General features: G+C 34.9%; 1 protein-coding gene across 5 annotated transcripts in view; it reads left to right on the top strand.

Moving 5' to 3' along the window:
- The window catches only part of ptpn11b (protein tyrosine phosphatase non-receptor type 11b), an 86379-nt gene extending 74316 nt beyond the window's left edge, over positions 1-12063 (top strand). For 4 of the 5 annotated variants that reach the window (XM_061889079.1, XM_061889080.1, XM_061889077.1 and 1 more), the window contains exons 14-16: positions 6290-6384; positions 6857-6960; positions 11694-12063. In XM_061889079.1, coding sequence (XP_061745063.1) covers positions 6290-6384; positions 6857-6944 — 183 coding nt within the window. In that variant the 3' untranslated portion in view covers positions 6945-6960; positions 11694-12063. The remainder of the gene's footprint in view (positions 1-6289; positions 6385-6856; positions 6961-11693) is intronic. The other variant, XM_061889078.1, reaches the window with a different exon arrangement.
- Positions 12064-24512: the final 12449 nt, after the last annotated feature.

The raw sequence follows: 24512 nt of genomic DNA, 5'->3' as shown, positions 1-24512 counted from the left end.
TTTTGTTAAAACCCTGTTTTCTATGAGGAAAACACCAAATATGCAACATTTTCCTCAAATAATATTTGATGAGAAGTAATTGGAGCCTTGTATATGGAAACAATAATAAACGTTGATTTTAGTTCATTATTATTTTCTTAACGACTGTTAAAAAAAAATAAAAAATCACACTAAAATCCTTAGGGACCCAAAAGGGTCCCGCACATTTAAAGTGTTAACTTTTTTTTATTTTACTCTCTGCAACAACTTCAGATATATCCGTTCATTATAAGTTTTATCATTTTTAATGTGTACTTTCTTTGTTTTTTATTGCTCTTTTGTAAAAGAAAACTTGTTTTTTATGGCAAACACACAAAATATGCAATATTTTCCTCAAAAAATATATTTCAAAGTGCAATATTTGATGTGAGGTAATGGGACCATTAAATATATCAGAAATTCATAAAAACATTGATTTTAGTTCATTCTTATTTTTTTAAAGACAGTTAAAAAACATTACACTAAAATTCTTAGGGATCCAAAACTCATAAAAGTGTTAAAAATAGTAACACTTTTTTTTTGTTTACTCTCAATGCTTAAATCTCTGAAGCAACTTCAGATCTATCTGTTGATTATACATTTTATAATTTTTTATACGTATTTTGTTTGTTTGTCAATGCTTTTTTTGTTAAAGAAAACTTGTTTTTTAGGGCAAAAACACATAACATGGAATATTTTCCTCAAAAAATATTTCCAAGTGTAATATTTGATGTGAAGTATTTGGAGCCATAAATATTTCAATAATTATAACATTGATTTTAGTTCATTATTATTTTCTTAACAACAGTTAAAAAATCACATTAAAATACTTAGGGATCCAAAACTCATAAAAGTATTTAAAAATAGTAACACTTTTTTTGTTGTTGTTTGTTTGTTTGTTTTTTTACCCTCAATGCTTAAATCTCTATAGCAACTTCAGATCTATCTGTTGACTATACATTTTATTATTTTTTATGTGTATTTTGTTTGTTTTTTTAATGCTTTTTTGTTAAAGAAAACTTGTTTTTTATGGCAAATACACAAAACCAGCAATATTTTCCTCAAAAAATATGTCAAAGTATAATATTTGATGTGAAGTATTTGGAGCCTTAAATATGTCAGTAATTATAACATTGATTTTAGTTCATTATTATTTTCTTAACAACAGTTACAAAAAATCACACTAAAATACTTAGGAATCCAAATCTCATAAAAGTGTTAAAAATAGTAACTCTTTTTTTGTTGTTTGTTTGTTTTTTTACCCTCAATGCAGCTTTAGATCTATCTGTTGACTACACATTGTATTATTTTTATGTGTATTTTGTTTGTTTTTTTTAATGCTTTTTTTGTTAAAGAAAACTTTTTTCTGGCAAAAACACAAAACCTGCAATATTTTCCTCAAAAAATATTTCAAAGTGTAATATTTGACGTGAAGTATTTGGAGGCTTAAATATGTCAGTAATTATAATATTGATTTTAGTTCATTATTATTTTCTTAACAACAGTTACAAAAAATCACATTAAAATACATAGGGATCCAAAACTCATAAAAGTGTTAAAAATAGTAACACTTTTTTTGTTGTTGTTTGTTTGTTTGTTTTTTTACCCTCAATGCTTGAATCTCTATAGCAACTTCAGATCTATCTGTTGACTATACATTTTATTATTTTTTATGTGTATTTTGTTTGTTTTTTTAATGCTTTTTTGTTAAAGAAAACTTGTTTTTTATGGCAAATACACAAAACCAGCAATATTTTCCTCAAAAAATATGTCAAAGTATAATATTTGATGTGAAGTATTTGGAGCCTTAAATATGTCAGTAATTATAACATTGATTTTATTTCATTATTATTTTCTTAACAACAGTTACAAAAAATCACACTAAAATACTTAGGGATCCAAATCTCATAAAAGTGTTAAAAATAGTAACTCTTTTTTTGTTGTTTGTTTGTTTTTTTACCCTCAATGCAGCTTTAGATCTATCTGTTGACTACACATTGTATTATTTTTGTGTTTTTTTTTTTTTTTTTTTTTAATGCTTTTTTTGTTAAAGAAAACTTTTTTCTGGCAAAAACACAAAACCTGCAATATTTTCCTCAAAAAATATTTCAAAGTGTAATATTTGACGTGAAGTATTTGGAGGCTTAAATATGTCAGTAATTATAACATTGATTTTAGTTCATTATTATTTTCTTAACAACAGTTACAAAAAATCACACTGAAATACTTAGGGATCCAAAACTCATAAAAGTGTTAAAAATAGTAACACTTTTTTTTTTTTAACTCAATGCTTAAATCTCTGCAGCAACTTCAAATCTATCCGTTGATTATACATTTTATTGTTTTTTATGTGTATTTCGTTTTTTTTTTTTAATGCTTTTTTGTTAAAGAAAACTTGTTTTTTTGGGGGCAAAAACACAAAACATGCAATAATATAATCAAAAAGTATTTGTAAGTGTAAAATTTGATGTGAAGTAATTGGAGCCTTAAATATGTCAATAATTATAACATTGATTTTAGTTCATTATTATTTTCTTAACAGTTTACAAAAAATCACACTAAAATACTTAGGGATCCAAAACTCATAAAAGTGTTAAAAATAGTAAGACTTTTTTTGTTATTGTTTGTTTGTTAGTTTTTTTACCCTCAATGCTTAAATCTCTATAGCAACTTCAGATCTATCTGTTGACTATACATTTTATTATTTTTTATCTGTATTTTGTTTGTTTTTTTAATGCTTTTTTTGTTAAAGAAAACTTGTTTTTTATGGCAAAAACACAAAACATGGAATATTTTCCTCAAAAACTATTTCCAAGTGCAATATTTGATGTGAAGTATTTGGAGCCTTAAATATGTCAATAATTATAACATTGATTTTAGTTCATTATTATTTTCTTAACAACAGTTAAAAAAAAATCACACTAAAATACTTAGGGATCCAAATCTCTTTTTTTGTTGTTGTTTGTTTGTTTTTTTACCCTCAATGCTTAAATCTCTGCAGCAACCTCAGATCTATCTGTTGACTATACATTTTATTATTTTTTATGTGTATTTTCTTTGTTTTTTTAATGCTTTTTTTTGTTAAAGAAAACTTTTTTTTTTATGACAAAAACACAAAACCTGCAATATTTTCCTCCAAAAATATTTCAAAGTGTAATATTTGATGTGAAGTATTTGGAGCCTTAAATATGTCAGTAATTATAACATTGATTTTAGTTCATTATTATTTTCTTAACAACAGTTACAAAAAATCACACTAAAATACTTAGGGATCCAAATCTCATAAAAGTGTTAAAAATAGTAACTCTTTTTTTGTTGTTGTTTTTTTTGTTTTTTTACCCTCAATGCAGCTTTAGATCTATCTGTTGACTACACATTGTATAATTTTTATGTGTATTTTGTTTGTTTTTTTAATGCTTTTTTTGTTAAAGAAAACTTTTTTCTGGCAAAAACACAAAACCTGCAATATTTTCCTCAAAAAATATTTCAAAGTGTAATATTTGACGTGAAGTATTTGGAGGCTTAAATATGTCAGTAATTATAACATTGATTTTAGTTCATTATTATTTTCTTAACAACAGTTACAAAAAATCACACTGAAATACTTAGGGATCCAAAACTCATAAAAGTGTTAAAAATAGTAACACTTTTTTTTTTTTTAACTCAATGCTTGAATCTCTGCAGCAACTTCAAATCTATCCGTTGATTATACATTTTATTGTTTTTTATGTGTATTTCGTTTTTTTTTTTAATGCTTTTTTGTTAAAGAAAACTTGTTTTTTTTGGGGCAAAAACACAAATCATGCAATAATATAATCAAAAAGTATTTGTAAGTGTAAAATTTGATGTGAAGTAATTGGAGCCTTAAATATGTCAATAATTATAACATTGATTTTAGTTTATTATTATTTTCTTAACAACAGTTTACAAAAAATCACACTAAAATACTTAGGGATCCAGAACTCATAAAAGTGTTAAAAATAGTAAGACTTTTTTTGTTATTGTTTGTTTGTTAGTTTTTTTACCCTCAATGCTTAAATCTCTATAGCAACTTCAGATCTATCTGTTGACTATACATTTTATTATTTTTTATCTGTATTTTGTTTGTTTTTTTAATGCTTTTTTTGTTAAAGAAAACTTGTTTTTTATGGCAAAAACACAAAACATGGAATATTTTCCTCAAAAACTATTTGCAAGTGCAATATTTGATGTGAAGTATTTGGAGCCTTAAATATGTCAATAATTATAACATTGATTTTAGTTCATTATTATTTTCTTAACAACAGTTTAAAAAAAATCACACTAAAATACTTAGGGATCCAAATCTCTTTTTTGGTTGTTGTTTGTTTGTTTTTTTACCCTCAATGCTTAAATCTCCACAGCAACCTCAGATCTATCTGTTGACTATACATTTTATTATTTTTTATGTGTATTTTCTTTGTTTTTTTAATGCTTTTTTTTGTTAAAGAAAACTTTTTTTTTTATGACAAAAACACAAAACCTGCAATATTTTCCTCCAAAAATATTTTCAAAGTGTAATATTTGATGTGAAGTATTTGGAGCCTTAAATATGTCAGTAATTATAACATTGATTTTAGTTCATTATTATTTTCTTAACAACAGTTACAAAAAATCACACTAAAATACTTAGGGATCCAAAACTCATAAAAGTGTTAAAAATAGTAAGACTTTTTTTGTTATTGTTTGTTTGTTAGTTTTTTTACCCTCAATGCTTAAATCTCTATAGCAACTTCAGATCTATCTGTTGACTATACATTTTATTATTTTTTATCTGTATTTTGTTTGTTTTTTTAATGCTTTTTTTGTTAAAGAAAACTTGTTTTTTATGGCAAAAACACAAAACATGGAATATTTTCCTCAAAAACTATTTCCAAGTGCAATATTTGATGTGAAGTATTTGGAGCCTTAAATATGTCAATAATTATAACATTGATTTTAGTTCATTATTATTTTCTTAACAACAGTTTTAAAAAAATCACACTAAAATACTTAGGGATCCAAATCTCTTTTTTTGTTGTTGTTTGTTTGTTTTTTTACCCTCAATGCTTAAATCTCTGCAGCAACCTCAGATCTATCTGTTGACTATACATTTTATTATTTTTTATGTGTATTTTCTTTGTTTTTTTAATGCTTTTTTTTGTTAAAGAAAACTTTTTTTTTTATGACAAAAACACAAAACCTGCAATATTTTCCTCCAAAAATATTTCAAAGTGTAATATTTGATGTGAAGTATTTGGAGCCTTAAATATGTCAGTAATTATAACATTGATTTTAGTTCATTATTATTTTCTTAACAACAGTTAGAAAAAATCACACTAAAATACTTAGGGATCCAAAACTCATAAAAGTGTTAAAAAAAGTACCTTTTTTATTTATTTATTTTTTTTTTACTCTCAATGTTTAAATCTCTGTAGCAACTTTATTATGTTTTTATGTGTATTTTGTTTATTTTAATGCTTTTTTGTTAAACAAAACTTGTTTTTTTATGGCAAAAACACAAAACATGCAATAATGTCCTCAAAAAATATTTCAAAGTGTAATATTTAATGTGAAGTAATTGGAGCCTTAAATGTGTCAATAATTAAAACATTAATTTTAGTTAATTACTATTTTCTTAACAACAGTTAAAAAAAATCACACAAAAATTCTTAGGGATCCAAAAGGGTCCCGTCATTAATGTGTTAAAAATAGTCAGGTTTTTTTTTTGTGTTTTATTTTTACTCTCAATGCTTAACACTCTGCAACAACTTCAGATTTATCTGTTGATTACAAGTTGTATCATTTTTATGTGTATTTTGTTTGGTTTTTTTAATATGCTTTTTCGTTAAAGAAAACTTGTTTTTTATGACAAAAACACAAAAAATGCAATATTTTACTCAAAAAATTATTCATAGTGTAATATTTGATGTGAAGTATTTGGGGCCTTTTATAGGTCATTGATTATAATATTGATTTTAGTTCATCATTATTTTCTTAACAATGACAGATTTAAAAATAAAAAAAAATCAGCTAAAATTCTTAGGGATCCAAAAGGGTCCCGCTCATAAAAGTGTTAAACTCACACTTTTTATATTTTTATTCCTCTTGTTTGTTTATTTTTGTAATAATATTTTCAAAATGGCCCCTGGCCCACACTTTGGACACCTCTGCTCAAAAGTCTTCTCATATTTTGGAAATTGAAACCCGATGATGATGATGGTGGTGGTGGTGATAATGATGATGATGATGATGATGTCATCATCTATTGCAGAGGAGTACAGTGAAGGAGAGAGAGTACTCCAACATCAAATATGTTCCCAACTGCACCTCCAGACTCAACATGGCGTCTTCACGCTCCTCCTCTGTGTGAGTAACTTGTGTGTGATATCATGTGCGATACAAGCAGTGTTTACTCGTGTGTGATATCATGTGTGATACAAGCAGAGTGTTTTCTTGTGTGTGATATAATGTGCGATACAAGCAGCCCTGCAGAGTGTTTACTTGTGTGTGATATCATGTGCGATACAAGCAGTGTTCTCCTGTGTGTGTGAAAACATGTGCAATACAAGCAGAGTGTTTACTTGTAAGTGGTATCATGTGCGATACAAGCAGTCCTGTAGTGCTATTTGTGTGTCATATAATGTGCAATACAAGCAGAGTGACTACGTGTGTGATATTACGTGTGATACAAGCAGAGTGTTTACTTGTGTGTGATATGTGAGATACAAGCAGAATGTTTACTTGTGTGTGTGATATTATGTGCGATACAATTGAAGATTGCAGACATCAGCAGTGTTATAAATCCGAGGAATGAACAACAATGTTATTATTTTTGCAGCGTGACAAATGACGATTCTTCAGGCGTGTACGAGAACATCAACTTCAAGAGCTCCCAGACGTCCTTCAGCAGCAACACCAGGAGGTGAAAGATGCTGCTGCTCTGTGAGTACTTTCACTTTCCTTTTCTCTCGATAGACAACACGAGTTGTCGAGACGGCCGAGGTCAAAGGACAAAAATGTATTCTCTTCTTATCTGAGCTATTGTGACTTTGAAGTCAGGCTGGATAATTATGGCAAAAATAATATTCCCCATTATTTGGATTATCAACACAATTATTATTACACCACTAAAACTCAACTACATCTAGAAGACATAAATAAGTAACAAGCAAGTAAATTAATTAGAACAGTAAAAACTATTAGAATTTCCAATTCCGGTACAAGAGGATGTATAATGCCCATTCATTGGCAATGGGGAGAAGTTTTGGGAAAAATTGGGAATTTTTAAATAGAGAAAAGATGTTTTGTGTTCGATGTGTGCAAAGAGTAGTGTGGGTGTGGATGGTTGGAAGGTCAGAATCGGGTAAAAAGTGGCACAAAATGTTAAGAATTTAGAGCATTGTAGAACTATAAATATGTCCATTCAGTTGAATGGGAATTTCGGGAAAACTGGGAATTTCTTTTAAATATTGATACTAGTTGATATGAATGGTTGGTGTTGGAATTTTTGGAATCAGTTAGAGCATTTGTTGTCCCAACTAAGAGGAATGTTTTGAAGGTGGAATGGTCAAAAACGGTTGTAAAATATGGACTGTGAAAATTTTCCAGAAAGAGGTGAAAATAAGGCACTAGAAAACCTGGGAATTCCTGGGGAAAAGATTAAAAACTTGGAAAATGTGTGAAGAGTAGTGTGTGTGAATGGTTGAAAGGTTGGAATCGGTTACAACAGTGGCGCAAAATGTTGAGAATTTAGGGCAGGGGTGTCAAACTCAAATACAGAGTGGGCCAAAATTCTAAACTGAACAAAGCCGCGGGCCTAAGATGATTGATTGGTTTTGATTGATACTTTTATTAGTAGATTGCACAGTTCAGCACATATTCTGTACAATTGACCACTAAATGGTAACACCCGAATACGTTTTTCAACTTGTTTAAGTCGGGGTCCACGTTAATCAATTCATGGTAAACAACATGGTTGAATAACTTAACCTTTAATAGGGACCCAAACAAGTTTTGCATTGAATATTGAACAAGCAAGGCTTATATAACTTTATAGTGACATGCAAAATCGAGGTTTGTTGGTAGCGGGGGTGTATATTGTAGTGTCCCGGAAGAGTCAGTGCTGCAAGGGGTTCTGGGTATTTGTTCTGTTGTGTTGATGTTGTGTTACAGTGCGGATGTTCTCCCGAAATGTGTTTGTCATTCTTTGGTGTGGGTTCACAGTGTGGTGCATATTTGTAACAGTGTCAAAGTTGTTTATATGGCCACCCTCAGTGTCACCTGTATGACTGTTGACCAAGTATGCTTTGCATTCACTTGTGTGTGTGTGTGTATGTGTAGAATCCACATATATTACGTGACTGGGCCGGCACGCTGATTGTATGGCAGAAAAGCGGACATGACAACAGGTTGTAGAGGACGCTAAAAGCAGTACCTTTAAGGCACGCCGCCGATATTGTTGTCCGAGTTGAAATCGGGAGAAATTCGGGAGAATGGTTGTCCCGGTAGATTTTCGGCGGGGACACACTGAAATTCGGGTGTCTCCTGGGAAAATCGTGAGGGTTGGCAAGTATTAGAATTAGCGGTGAATGCACCCCCCCTGTATAATACCGGCGGGCCAGCTCTAATGTTTATTTAATATTGTCTCAAGGGCCAAAATAAATTACATGGCGGGCCAAATTTGGCCCGCGGGCCAGAGTTTGACACCCATGATTTAGGGCTTCATGGTGGCAGAGGGGTTAGTGCGTCTGCCTCACAATACGAAGTTCCTGCAGTCCTCGGTTCAATCCAGGCTCGGGATCTTTCTGTGTGGAGTTTGCATGTTCTCCCCGTGAATGCGTGGGTTCCCTCCGGGTACTCCGGCTTCCTCCCACTTCCAAAGACATGCACCTGGGGATAGGTTGATTGGCAACACTAAAATTGGCCCTAGTGTGTGAATGTGAGTGTGAATGTTGTCTGTCTATCTGTGTTGGCCCTGCAATGAGGTGGCGACTTGTCCAGGGTGTACCCCGCCTTCCGCCCGATTGTAGCTGAGATAGGCGCCAGCGCCTCCCGCGACCCCGAAAGGGAATAAGCGGTAGAAAATGGATGGATGGATGGATTTAGGGCATTGTAGAAATATTAATATGTCCATTGAGTTGAATGGGAATTTCTTGGAAATTTGGGAATTTGGGGAAAACGAGGAATTTTTGAAATCATTGATGCTAGATGATATGAATGGTTGGTGTTGGAATTTTTGGATTCGGTTGAAAAATGTTAAAGTAAAAGTTTGAAATGACAATGGTGTTTTGTAATTCCTGGAAATTTGGAAAAAAAACACATTTGTACGGAAAACAATTTGGAACTTTTGTTATCTCAACTAAGCGGAATGTTTTGAATGGTCAGAAATGGTTCAAGAATGTGGACAGTGAAAACTTTCTCGGAAGAGGTGAAAATAGGGAATTTGAAAACCGGGGAATTCTGAGAATTCCTGGAAAATGTGTGAAGAGTAGTGTGTGTGGATGAATGAATGGTTGGAATCGGGTAAGAAGTGGCGCAAAATTTTGAGAATTTAGGGCATTGTTGGACTATGAATATGTCCATTCAGTTGAATGGGAATTTCCTGGAAATTTGTAGATTTGGGGAAAACCAGGAATTGTTTACAACTATTGATACTAGATAATATCCATAGGTTGGGGTTGGAATTTTTGAAAAATGTCGACGTAATAGTTTGAATTGCGAATGGGTATTTCGGAATTCCTGGAAATTCGTAAATGACAGGAATTTATTGCAGGGAAAAAAATTGATGTTTTGTTCTCCCAACTAAGAGGAATGTTTTGAAGGTGGAATGGTCAACAACGGTTGCGAAATGTGGCTTGTGAAAACTTTCCAGGAAGAGGTTAAAATAGGGCTTTGGAAAACTGGGGAATTGTCAGAATTCCTGAAAAATATTTACAAGTAGTTTGTGTTTGGATGGTTGTAAGGTTGGAATTGGTTAAAAAGTGGCGCAAAATGCCGAGAATTAATAGCATTGCGGAATTCTGGGAATGTCCATGGGAATTTCCTGGAAATTTGTGAATTTTAAGAAAAGTGGAAATGTTTGAAACTATTGATACTAAATAATATGAATGGTTTGTGTTGGAATGTTGGGACATTCACACAATCAATTAAAGTAACATCAACAATATGAAAAAATGACATCCATCCATCCATCCATTTTTTACATCCACTTTTCCAATTCCATTTGTACTTGTTTTATAAAGTGTCCTTTTTTTCATCAATACGATTAAACTCAAATATTGTCACATTTATTGATGCAAAAAAACTTTGGACAACTTTGACCATTATTTTAAGTCAAAGCATAATGACTTTTTAATTGTATCAACCCTTGCTTTGAAGAGAAACTTCACTTTTTATGGCATTTTGCCTATATTTGTCATCTTTTGTACATTCTAAGTTGTAAATAAATGCTAGCAAAAGTCAGCTAACAATGCAGATAATGGGAGTACACTACTCCGCCCATGAAGTCCTCCTAAAAGACACCCAAAAAGCGTCAACAATACTCCATTTACATAACAAGTATTAGTGGTATTGCTATTATGAGCGCTACCACAGAGGAACTACTTTTAGCTATCTTATCCTATATTGACATAATATATAATATCTCTCACCTGGATAGTAGAAGGTTTTGCACATAAACCCACAACTTTGACATCCAACTTAGACATGAAAAAAGTTATGTATTAACGTTTTGTTAGCATTATGATGATTGCTTACATGAACTGAAAGATACAAACATCCCATCAGTCTTTCTCCTAGTGAGAGCAGACATTGTACAGTAAGTGATTGCCCTCTTTTAAAAATGAACTGTTTTTAATGGCACAAAACACAAAATATGCAATATTTTCCATAAAGTAAGACTTGAGTGTGTCAATAATTCATAACAATATTGATTTTAATTAATTATTATTATTTGAACAGTGACAGTTTAAAAACTAAAATTACACTCAAGGTCAACGTCAAGGTCAAGTTGGATTTATGAAGCACCTTTAAATAGCTCAAGATGCCCCAAAGTGCTGCGCAAGTTGGGTTAAATAAGACGACAAAGGTCAACCAAATGTATTATTAAAATTAATAAAAACATCTTACAGGTTTAGAAAATATAAAATAAAACACGCTGAAGAAAACAACTAAACTAAACTACAATAGGCTGATTAAAAACAACAAATCACACTAAAGGTCCCCAAAATGGGTCTATTTTATTCATTTTACTTCCAACGCTGAAATATCCGGAGATCAACTTCAGATCTTCCCATATTGGTCCCTGAGACCTTCAGTGTGATTTTTTTTTTTAAACTGTCATTGTCAAAAATAGTAAAAACTTGTAATCGACAGATCGAAAATAGATTTTGAGATATCTGTCAATTATAAGTTTTTATTATTTTTGAGCAATGACAGTTTTAAAAAATCACATTAAAGTCCCAGGGACCAAAATGGGTCTTAGTTGTCAGTGTAATAAAATAAATAATGTATTTTCCTTATTTTTACTTTCAACACTTAAATATCTGGAGCTCACCCCTGGCTTAAAGAACGCTAGCAACAAAACAAGGTTTTTTTGATAAAAAACAAAAACAAAAAGTGCACAAATTAGTTTTTTGAGGACGTGAAAGTAAAAGATGTCCTGCTGGTTGTCTTAGATTGCTGAGACCTCCACCATGACGGCTTTATTCCCACCGGCTTGTGGCAGGAGCGAGGGTGGGGGGTTGGAGCTCCTCCTCGGCCCCACCAGAGTGCACCTTGCCTGGGCTGAGCGTGGCCGTCCCTCTCCCTCTGGCCTGGAGCTGGACGTGAGGACTTGGCCATCGACGTGCCTTCTTGAACTTTTGGACTTGACCTCCAGCAAGGGTCAGAGGTCACCTGCAGCCATGAAGACCAGTAAGACATTCTCACGTCCGTACCCTCCAGAAAAAGGTGTATTTTTGAACGCAGACACGAACATGTGAACGCGAGTGTAAATGTTTCTTATACTGATATTTGCCAGACACTGATTAAATGAATGTTGTGGACTGTTTGTGCTCCGTTTGTGGACCTTTGACACCAACAAAATAATCATACATGACAAATATATAAAGAGTGAATACAATCATATTATATACAATGAAATAACGTAAAATAATATTATATACAATGAAATAACACTAATATTATATACAAACCCTGTTTCCATATGAGTTGGGAGATTGTGTTAGATGCAAATATAAACGGAATACAATGATTTGCAAATCCTTTTCAACCCATATTCAATTGAATGCACTACAAAGACAAGATATTTGATGTTCAAACTCATAAACTTTATTTTTTTTTTGCAAATAATGAAATTTGAATTTCATGGCTGCAACACGTAGTTGGGAAAGGGCATGTTCACCAGTGTTACATCACCTTTTCTTTTAACAACACTCAAACGTTTGGGAACTGAGGAAACTAATTGTTGAAGCTTTGAAAGTGGAATTTTTTCCCGTTCTTGTTTTATGTAGAGTTTCAGTCGTTCAACAGTCCGGGGTCTCCGATGTCGTATTTTACGCTTCTTAATGCACCACACATTTTCCATGGGAGACAGGTGTGGACTGCAGGCAGGCCAGGAAAGTACCCGCACTCTTTTTTTACAAAGCCACGCTGTTTTAACATGTGCATTGTCTTGCTTAAATAAGCAGGGGCGTCCATGAAAAAGACTGTGCTTAGATGGCAGCATATGTAGTTCCAAAACCTGTATGTACCTTTCAGCATTAATGGTGCCTTCACAGATGTGTAAGTTACCCATTCCTTGGGCACTAATGCACCCCCATGCCATCACAGATGCTAGCTTTTGAACTTTGCGTCAATAACTGTCTGGATGGTTGGCTTCCTGTTTGGTCCGGATGACACGATGTCGAATATTTCCAAAAACAATTTGAAATGTGGACTCGTCAGACCACAGAACACTTTTCCACTTTGCAACAGTCCATCTTAGATGATCTCGGGCCCAGAGAAGCCGGCGGCGTTTCTGGATGTTGTTGATAAATGGCATTCGCTTTGCATAGTAGAGCTTTAACTTACACTTACAGATGTAGCGACAAACTGTATTCAGAGACATTGGTGTTTTTTAAGTGTTCCTGAGCCCATGTGGTGATATCCTTTAGAGCAGGGGTAGGGAACCTATGGCCCGCGAGCCAGATGGGGCTCTTTTCATGACTACATCTGGCTCTCTGATAAATCTGAGCTGACATTGCTTAACATGATAAGTAATAAATGATTCCACTTGTAATCACAGTGTTAAAAATAACGTTCAAAATATAAAACATTCTCATGCATTTTTATTCCATCCATCCGTTTTCTACAGCACCTGTTCAAGATGTTGCGTAATGGTAAGAAGTTATTTATTTATTAATGGTTAGTGTGGGGCTTGCCCCTCTGGGGGTTCTTTACACCACCAAGCACCGAAATGAGAGCCTGTTTCAGGGTTACAATATTGTTTTATTTTTCAATAAGTCTCTATGCGTGGTCGGTGGTAGTGGGTGGCATAGCTCTGTTGGTAGAGTGGCCGTGTTAGCAGCTTGAGGGTTGCAGGTTCGATTCCCGCTTCCGCCATCCTAGTCACTGCTGTTGTGTCCTTGGGCAAGACACTTTACCCACCTGCTTCCAGTGCCACCCACACTGGTTCAAATGTAACTTAGATATTGGGTTTCACTATGTAAAGCGCTTTGGGTCACTCGAGAAAAGCGCTATATAAATATAATTCACTTCACTTCACTTCTCAGTTGCTTTCCAGCAATTGTATTTTTCTCTTCATTCTCTCTCGCGCTCTGGCTACAGCCCCAACCCCGTCTCTCCTCCTGGCTGCTGCTTATAACAGAGCGACAGGTGATTAGATATCAAGGCCCAGGTGGACCATCTACGCACCTGTCGCTGATTTCGAGGCCTGTCTTGGCACACCCAGTTCCCTGCAGGCCCGCAGGCCATACTCCCTCCGCAGTTAGCTTCAGAATAACAATGTTATTACAAAGAATAATAAACCTCTTATACCCTAGAAAAGTTGGTCTTACTTAAAAATGCACGCGTTTAGTTGTTTTCAGTGTTAAAAAAAATATTATATGGCTCTTACGGAAATACATTTTGAAATATTTGGCTTTTTGGCTCTCTCAGCCAAAAAGGTTCCCGACCCACTGCTTTAGAGATGGATGTCAGTTTTTGATAGGTCACGGCCATTCAATGTTTGTTTCCGGCCATGCTGCTTACGTGGAGTGATTTCAATACCCAATCATGGCACCCAACTGTTCCCAATTAGCCTGCAAACCTGTGGGAGGTTACAAATAAGTGTTTGATGAGCATTTCTCAACTTTATCAGTATTTATTGCCACCTTTCCCAACTTCTTTGTCACGTGTTGCTGGCATCAAATTCTAAAGTTAATGATTATTTGCAAAAAAAAAATGTTTATCAGTTAGAACATCAAATATGTTGTCTTTGTAGCATATTCAACTGAATATGGGTTGAAAAGGATTTGCAAATCATTGTATTCCGTTTATATTCACGTCTAACACAATTTCCCAACTCATATGGAAACTGGGTTTGTACATCAAATAATATTATACACAATGAAGTTACATAAAATATTATATACAATGAAATTAAATATTAAATGCAATGAAATAACAGGAAATAATATATACAATGAAGTTGCATAAAATTATATTTACAATGAAATAAAATATTATAGACAATGAAATAACAGGAAATAATATGATATACAATTAAGTTGCATAAAATAGTGTATACAATGAAATAAGATACAATAATGTTATATACAATAAAGTAACATCAAATAATATACACAATGAAATAACATAAAATAATTTTATATACAAATGAAATAAAATAACATATACATCCATCCATCCATTTCCTACCCCTTATTCCTTTTGGGGCCGCAGGGGGCGCTGGTGCCTACCTCAGCTACAATCGGGCGGAAGGTTGAGTACACCTTGGAAAAGTTGCCCTCATCGCAGGGCCAACACAGATAGACAATTAAGTAATATAAAATATTATATACAATGAAATAACATCAAATAATTTTAAATATACAAATGAAACAACAAAATATTATAGACAATGAAATAACATATATTATTAAATACAATTAATTTACATAAAATAAAAGTATATACAATGAAATAACAAAATAATATATAAAAATGAAATAACAAAATATAATATACAATGAAGTTACATAAAATAATATATACAATTAAATAACAAAATATTACATACAATGCAATAACAAAATAATATAGACAATGAAATTACATAAAATAATATTATATACAATGAAGTAACAAAATATTATATACAATGAAATAACAGAATAGTATTATGTACAATGAAATAACTAATATATGAAAATTAAATAACAAAATAATATATACAATGAAATAACAATACTATTATAAATACAATTAAGTTACGTAAAATAATATATACAAAGATGTATTATAAAATCATTCTAAATACAATGGAGTCATGGCAATATCATTTCATATTACATGAGATTATAAATATCGATCCATCCATTTTCTACTGCTTGTCCCTTTTTTGGAGGAGGTTGAAATAAAAGTCCTCATAAGGAAAATGCTCATTTTAGAAGTGTGTGTGTGTGTGTGTGTGTGTGTGTGTGTGTGTGTGTGTGTGTGTGTGTGTGTGTGTGTGTGTGTGTGTGTGTGTGTGTGTGTATATATATATATATATGTGTGTGTGTGTGTGTGTATATGTAAATATATGTATATATATAATGTATGTATATATATGTGTATATATATATATATACATACATGTATGTGTGTATATAAATATGTATGTATATACATACATATGTATGTATGTATATATATATATATATATATATATATATATATATATATATATATATACACATATATATATGTGGGTGTATTTATATGTGGGTCTATATATATCAGAGGTGGGACCAAGTCATTGTTTTGCAAGTCACAAGTAAGTCTCAAGTCTTTGCCCTCAAGTCCCGAGTCAAGACAGGCAAGTCCCGAGTCAAGTCCAAAGTCAAGACTAGAAAGTCTCAAGTCAAGTCCCAAGTCCTGCATTTAGAGTTTCGAGTCCTTTCAAGTCATTTTAATCAGAGACTAATAAATTTACACAGATTGTGTATGTTTTTTAAAATGCTGTATTCATTTATTAAAACCAAGTGCATTTGAAATTGCAGGAAAAATAATAGTGCTGACATTGCACTTAATAGCACTATCAACTAGTCATTTTAAACATTTAACTCATTGCTTTACAGAATAAACACATTTGGAAAAACAAGTTCAACTGTACTTATTTGCACAAAAGTGTTAACATTGTATTTCCATGTCATATTGCATTGTAACTAGTTCCACAGCAGTTTCCATCCTGTTCTTACCTTATCTCATTGATCTCATCTCATACTGTTTGTGTGTTTATGTCTGCGTACACATGAATAACATAACAAATACATGAAAATAAAAATGAACAGAGTTGTACTTTTTAGATGTCAGGGCCCTATTCAATAGCAATATGTACACATATTCTTAATATAGTGTACATTTTAACTGACCTTTATTTGACTATGTTTGTCTTTTTGTAGGTGGCTAAAATACGCGGTGCTGCTGACCGCCGTCTAACGATATGTTACTGTGTGTGATACATTCACTAACGTAACGTTATGTGTCGGTACCCCATGCAACCCTGCTTAAAAAAAAATCACTTGACAAAAAGTATGAATAAGGTAGCAAACTGCAGTGGACGCAACAGATTGCCGTGTTTGCAATGACGTTATAACCATAGACATCTTATAAGTAGACGCCACATTGGCTGCTGTGGCGTGAGCAATTTGGCCGCCATCTTGAAGTGGTGACGAGGATCCGGCGAGCAGCCTAAACTGACAGTTGAGATGTAGAAAACAAAGATGGTGTTTAGCGTTTTCCTGTTAAAATGAGCGGACTGTTGAAAATAGGAATTGGGGGATTACTTTTCACAACTAAGATTAAACATTAACGCACTATTGCCTTCCGCCTGATTGTAGCTGAAATAGGTATCAGTGCCCCCCGCGACCCCAATGGGAATAAGCGGTAGGAAATGGATGGATGGATGGTTGTATTTTGTGAAAAGAATATTACCGCAGAGTTGGGAAGGAGCAAAGATTTCAATATTTGTATGTGAAAATCACAAAGAAATCTTCTGGGGGAGGATGACCCCCCTACAGGTATTTGGTTTACAAACTTTCAGCCCCACCTAAAACAAAATTCACCAGTCGCCAATGATTAAGATGCAATCTGATTTTCGGCAAAATATAGGACAATACTTTCTTAAATGTATGTATGTACCCAGGAATAAGTCTTCAAGTAACAATATTCAAATACTAACATTCTTGGGTAAAACAGAATTTAGTTTTATTCTGAATCCAGTCAAACAGATAGGTGGTTTTAGCTGATATAAAAATTTACAGGTTAAAGTTAAAGTACCAATGATTATCACACAAACACTAGGTATGGTGAAATTTGTCTTCTGCATGTGACCCATCCCCTTGTTCACCCCCTGGGAGGTTAGGGGTGCAGTGGGCGCCCGGGAATCCTTTTGGGTGATTTAACCCCCAATTCCAACCCTTTATGCTGAGTGCCAAGCAGGGAGGTAATGGGTTTCCATTTTTATAGTCTTTGGTATGACTCGGCGTATTAATATGTTTATGTTTAAGTGTTTGGCAGACGCATTTATCCAAAGTGACATACATAAAAAATACATATAAAACACTCACTGAAAACATGATCATTTCAAGGAAGAATGTAATACAGAATATCAATACAAAGTGTCAAGACAGAATAAACTATCTGCTCTTGCAGCAACAGAGATAGTCTATAGGTACCTAAGATACATATATATCTAATGTATTCATACATTGTTTATGTAGAATATATGCATGTATATATAACCTAATCATATGGTTTCTTGAATTAAAAAATAGCTGACCGTTTTTTTTCCCCTTCGCCGGGATTATATTCCCAGTATTGATCTGGGACGTCTGGTCATTTATAGCATATAGAAATATTATATTACTGTTAAGCAAACTATGAATAATAAAACACACCAAAACATGTGTCCTTTTATCATAGTTACACGTATGACAAAAATCTGTGGTTTTTAGTGAGGTAATATGAATGAAATGCGTCGACTGCTCCTGACAAATTAATTGCACTGAGTGGAGCGGATCACCACTCCAAGATGGCGGCCCCGCGTCTCGTCTCCTCAGCGCCAGTAGCAGAAGCGCTCTATGTCGCGTCTACTTATAAGATGTTTATGGTTGTAACGTTAGCATTGAGTTTACAGCCTCACTCATTTAACTACACAGCAAATAAAAGTAACATTACTCAGCCAATAAACTTGAGCTTACAATCAAAACTTACCCTTCTTTGTGCAACTTCAAATGTCGAACGAAATTGGAAGTTGTTGCGTCTACATGTTCGAACTGCATGTTTTGCATACGGCAATTCGTTTTTCGTTTACCAAGTCGTAGTTTTTATACCCGAACGAAACCAACTTTGGCATATTTTTTTCTCAATGGCGCGTTGTTTGAGAATTATTCTTCCTTGGTTTTCCTGTAATTAGATTGGATGAGTGCTGTGGGACCAAAACAACAGTACTAATTTGATTGGCTGTTGTACTGAGAGCATACAAGCTGACAGGAACAACACGCAGACAGACACAAGTACAAAATGAAAGATACGGCGCGCTCCTGAATAACTTTTTAATCTTTGGGTTTCGGGGAAAGTAGCAAGTCATGTCAAGTCAAAAGGCTCAAGTCCAAGTCAAGTCACAAGTCATTGATGTTAAAGTCTAAGTCGAGTTGCAAGTATATTTACATTTTGTCAAGTCGAGTCTAAAGCCATCAAATTCATGACTCGAGTCTGACTCGAGTCCAAGTCATGTGACTCGAGTCCACACCTCTGATATATATATACATATATATATATATATATATATATATATATATATATATATCCATCCATCCATCCATTTTTTTTTACCACTTGTTCCCTATGGGGTGGCGGGGGGCGCTGGTGCCTATCTCAGCTACAATCGGGCAGAAGGCGTCGTACACCCTGGACAAGTCGGCACCCCATCGCAGGGCCAACACAGGCAGACAGACAACATTCACACTCACATTCACACACGAGGGCCAATTTAGTGTTGCCAATCAACCTATCCCAAGGTGCATGTCTTTGTAAGTGGGAGGAAGCCTATGGCGTTACATTAGTGCCAAAAATCCAAGCGCATAAAAACTGTTATCGCGCGCTAATTCTCCACTTCGCGCGCGCGCGACGCTCTTTTGCGCGCGTGTGGTGCCTTAGCGCGCGCGCGTTGCCATTTTGCGCACGCGATTCGCCTTTTTGCGCGCGCGCGGTGCCTATATGTGTGCGCTCCGTCGCGGTCTGGCATCTCTCCTCGCACTCTCATGTTTGTTTTGGCACTTTGGGGGCGGGAATGGTTAGACAGCCCTTTCTTCCCGATTGGCTCTGAGTGCTGTCAGTCAATGGCAACGTGGCGGCCATCTTACCTCAGGCAGCTGGACGCCTAGTACATAGTTGTCAAGGAACATGTACTATTTAAATAACCATAACTTGCTCACTTTTCAACTCATTTCCAAACGGTTTGATTTGTTACAAATGTCAGGTTTTCATGGGGCTATCATGGCCGAACAAGTAAGTCTTACACTATTATCTCTCAGATTTAATTTGCCTAATGTATGGAGCTAGCTTTTTTTTTTTTTTTTTTTTTTAAATACATATTTTTAACTCTGCCATCTTTACTGATCTGGGCTGATATGTAATTTTCCATAGTTTTGATAAATGATAATATGAATACATTTAATAAAGTCACATTCAAATAAGACAACAAGAGAAGTATTCTACACTTCTCTTTTGTAAAGTAAATCTGAACAGCCGATAACATCAACCATATGATTTGCCTGAGAAGATGGACAGGACAAAAATAAAATAAAATAAAAAAAAATAAAATATTTTCCATAGTTTGAGTTGTTTGCAGAAGCGTAAATACTTTTTATAGTAATATTAAAACCATATTACTTAATTGTAGTGATAACCTGTCATTCATTATTCTACTAAAATAGTAATTGCAATCATAACATCAATAATTAGGCCCATATGCTAATCATGTGGTCCTGATATGAAGTACGCATAGATAAGTGGGTTCAGGTAGACTCTGGTTGGTGTAAACTTAAAGTAGATAGAGGAAAGAAAATTAATAATCCCCCATTGTGGCATATATACAAATATTAGATAAATAAAAATATTTTTTAAAACAGACGAGAGGAAAGAAAACATATTTGAAAATATAGTTTCCATCATTGACTGACATGTGTGGACTGGTTGTATGTGTATGAAAAGAGAGATATTGATCTTGACACTTCATTAACTATGTGATGTTCTCTCAACAGATGAGACATTACCTTCTTCAAAGACCTTTAGCATTTGTTTGTGTCAAGATCAATATCTCTCTTTTCATACACATACAACCAGTCCACAGATGTCAGTCAATGATGGAAACTATATTTTCAAATATGTTTTCTTTCCTCACTTGTCTGTTTTAAAAAAATAATTGTATTTATTTAATATTTGTATATGTCAATCAATCAATCAATCAATGTTTACTTATATAGCCCTAAATCACTAGTGTCTCAAAGGGCTGCACAAACCACCACGACATCCTCGGTAGGAAAACTCACACCCAGTGGGACATTGGTGACAATAATGACCCAGTGGGACGTCGGTGACAATGATGACTATGAGAACCTTAGAGAGGAGGAAAGCAATGGATGTCGAGCGGATCTAACATGATACTGTGAAAGTTCAATCCACAATGTATACAACACAGTCGCGAGAGTCCAGTCCAAAGAGGATCCAAGACACAGCAGCGAGAGTCCCGTTCACAGCGGAGCCAGCAGGAAACCATCCCAAGCGTAGGCGGACCAGCAGCGCAGAGATGTCCCCAGCCGATACACAGGCGAGCAGTACATGGCCACCGGATCGGACCGGACCCCCTCCACACGGGAGAGTGGGACATAGAAGAAAAAGAAAAGAAACGGCAGATCAACTGGTCTAAAAAGGGAGTCTATTTAAAGGCTAGAGTATACAAATGAGTTTTAAGGTGAGACTTAAATGCTTCTACTGAGGTGGCATCGCGAACTGTTACCGGGAGGGCATTCCAGAGTACTGGAGCCCGAACGGAAAATGCTCTATAGCCCGCAGACTTTTTTTGGGCTTTGGGAATCACTAATAAGCCGGAGTCCTTTGAACGCAGATTTCTTGCCGGGACATATGGTACAATACAATCGGCAAGATAGGATGGAGCTACACCGTGTAGTATTTTATACGTAAGTAGTAAAACCTTAAAGTCACATCTTAAGTGCACAGGAAGCCAGTGCAGGTGAGCCAGTACAGGCGTAATGTGATCAAACTTTCTTGTTCTTGTCAAAAGTCTAGCAGCCGCATTTTGTACCAACTGTAATCTTTTAATGCTAGACATGGGGAGACCCGAAAATAATACGTTACAGTAGTCGAGGCGAGACGTAACAAACGCATGGATAATGATCTCAGCGTCTCTAGTGGACAGAATGGAGCGAATTTTAGCGATATTACGGAGATGAAAGAAGGCCGTTTTAGTAACACTTTTAATGTGTGCCTCAAAGGAGAGAGTTGGGTCGAAGATAACACCCAGATTCTTTACCGTGTCGCCTTGTTTAATTGTTTGGTTGTCAAATGTTAGAGTTGTATTATTAAATAGAGTTCGGTGTCTAGCAGGACCGATAATCAGCATTTCCGTTTTTTTGGCGTTGAGTTGCAAAAAGTTAGCGGACATCCATTGTTTAATTTCATTAAGACACGCCTCCAGCTGACTACAATCCGGCGTGTTGGTCAGCTTTAGGGGCATGTAGAGTTGGGTGTCATCAGCATAACAGTGAAAGCTAATACCGTATTTGCGTATGATGTCACCTAGCGGCAGCATGTAGATGCTGAAGAGTGCAGGGCCAAGGACCGAACCCTGTGGAACTCCACACGTTACCTTAACGTAGTCCGAGGTCACATTGTTATGGGAGACACACTGCATCCTATCAGTAAGATAAGAGTTAAACCAAGACAGGGCTAAGTCTGACATACCAATTCGTGTTTTGATACGTTCTAATAAAATATTATGATCGACGGTATCGAAAGCAGCGCTAAGATCGAGGAGCAGCAACATAGATGACGCATCAGAATCCATCGTTAGCAATAGATCATTAGTCATTTTTGCGAGGGCTGTCTCCGTGGAGTGATTTGCCCTGAAACCGGATTGAAAGGTTTCACATAGATTGTTAGACGCTAAGTGTTCATTTAACTGCTCCGCAACAATTTTTTCAAGGATTTTTGAAATAAAGGGAAGGTGAGACACCGGTCGGTAATTTACCATGAGGTCAGGATCGAGGTTAGGTCTTTTAAGAAGAGGATGAATAACCGCTTTTTTGAATGCTAGGGGAACAGTGCCCGAGGAGAGTGATAAGTTTATAATATTTAGCACTGATGGACCTAATAATACAAAGAGCTCCTTGATCAGTTTCCCAGGAAGAGGGTCAAGTAAACATGTTGTCTGTTTTATTCCATTTACACGTTGTAACAATTCCTCTAATGTTATTTCCTCAAAACGAGAGAAAGTATTTTGGAGGGCAGTATCCGCCGTATATACAATCGTGTCAGTGTTAATAGAACCCCGTTGTAGCTGGGACGCATTGTCTTTAATCTCCTTTCTAATGACTTCAATTTTCTTACTAAAGAATTGCATAAAGTCATCAGCTGAGTGGGTTGAGCTACTGGAAGGAGTCCCTTGTTGGGTTAGCGATGCTACCGTACTAAACAAAAATTTAGGATCGTTTTTATTACGGTGGATGAGATTTGAGTAATATTTAGCTTTAGCTAAGGTAAGCATGCGTTTATAAGTTATTAAACCATCACTCCATGCTTGATGGTGCACCTCAAGTTTAGTCGTGCGCCATTTGCGTTCCAGCTTTCTACATAATAATTTCTGAGCTCTAGTTTCTTTTGTAAACCACGGGGTGCGCTTTTTTGGAGCCTTTTTTAACTTTAGCGGTGCTATGTTATCAATGGTTTCGCGCAGGGCGTCGTTAAAGTTGTTAGTGAGGTTATCAATAGAGCCCACATACTTTGGGAATGGTGCCATTACCGAGGGCAGTAGGTCAGCAAGAGTTGTCGTTGTGGCTGTATTAATGTTGCGGCTGCTATAGCAGTTATTATTATTATTAGTTTGACGAACATGCGTCTGAACCTCGAATTTTATAAGGTAATGATCAGACAATACTTTAGTATACGGGAGTATCGTAACTTTGGAAACGGTGATGCCCCTGACAAGCACTAGGTCTATCGTATTACCGTTGCGATGCGTGGGTTCATTTATTATTTGTGTGAGACCACAGCTATCAATTACAGTCTGGAGCGCTACGCACGGTGGGTCCGATGGGGTATTCATATGGATATTAAAGTCCCCCATTATGATTATATTATCGGCGTGTGTCACTAGATCAGCAACGAACTCTGAGAATTCATTAATAAAGTCCGAATAGGGCCCTGGGGGGCGGTAGATAACAGCCAGGTGTAGAGGCAGCGGTGTGACAGACCTCATAGTAAGCACCTCAAACGATTTATATTTATTATTTATGTTAGGACTAAGGTTAAAGTTTTCGTTGTATATTAGTGCAACCCCCCCACCCCTTTTGAGCGGACGGGCAATATGCGCATGTGTAAAGTTAGGAGGACATGCCTCATTTAGCGCAAAAAAGTCGTTTGGTTTAAGCCAGGTTTCGCTGAGACCGATGACGTTAAGATTGTTGTCTCTGATAATATCATTAACTAACAACGTTTTAGGAGACAATGATCTTATGTTTAAAAAACCTATATTATAGGTAGTGGGCTGTTTTAGGGAGTTTTTGATCAAATTATCCGTAGTAGCAATATTAATAATGTTGTGTTTATTATGCCCAGTGCATTTAGTATAGTTACGACCATATCTAGGAATTGATACGACAGGAATTTTCCGATTGTTTGATTGTTGCTTTGATAAACTGCACGCATCATGGTTAGCCACCTCAGTAACGGGGATTTTCCGATTGTTTGATTGTTGCTTTGATAAACTGCACACATCATGGTTAGCCACCTCAGTAACGGGGATTTTCCGATTGTTTGTTTGTTGCTTTGATAAACTGCACGCATCATAGTTAGCCACCTCAGTAAAACACATGTCCAACTCTGAAACACTCAAAGCAGAAAAAACTTGTTCTAATTTAACAGACTCCTTACCCAGACCAGTAGTCTCGCATTTTCCATCTAAATCCGTCTTCGGGATGGAGGAAAGTGGTGTTCTGTGGGGATTAGCC

This window comes from Nerophis ophidion, linkage group LG27, assembly GCF_033978795.1.
Source record: "Nerophis ophidion isolate RoL-2023_Sa linkage group LG27, RoL_Noph_v1.0, whole genome shotgun sequence".
In the NCBI taxonomy this organism is placed as follows: domain Eukaryota; kingdom Metazoa; phylum Chordata; class Actinopteri; order Syngnathiformes; family Syngnathidae; genus Nerophis; species Nerophis ophidion.
The sequence above is the reverse complement of the archived record's forward strand: the minus strand, read 5'-3'. Positions and strand labels throughout refer to the sequence as shown.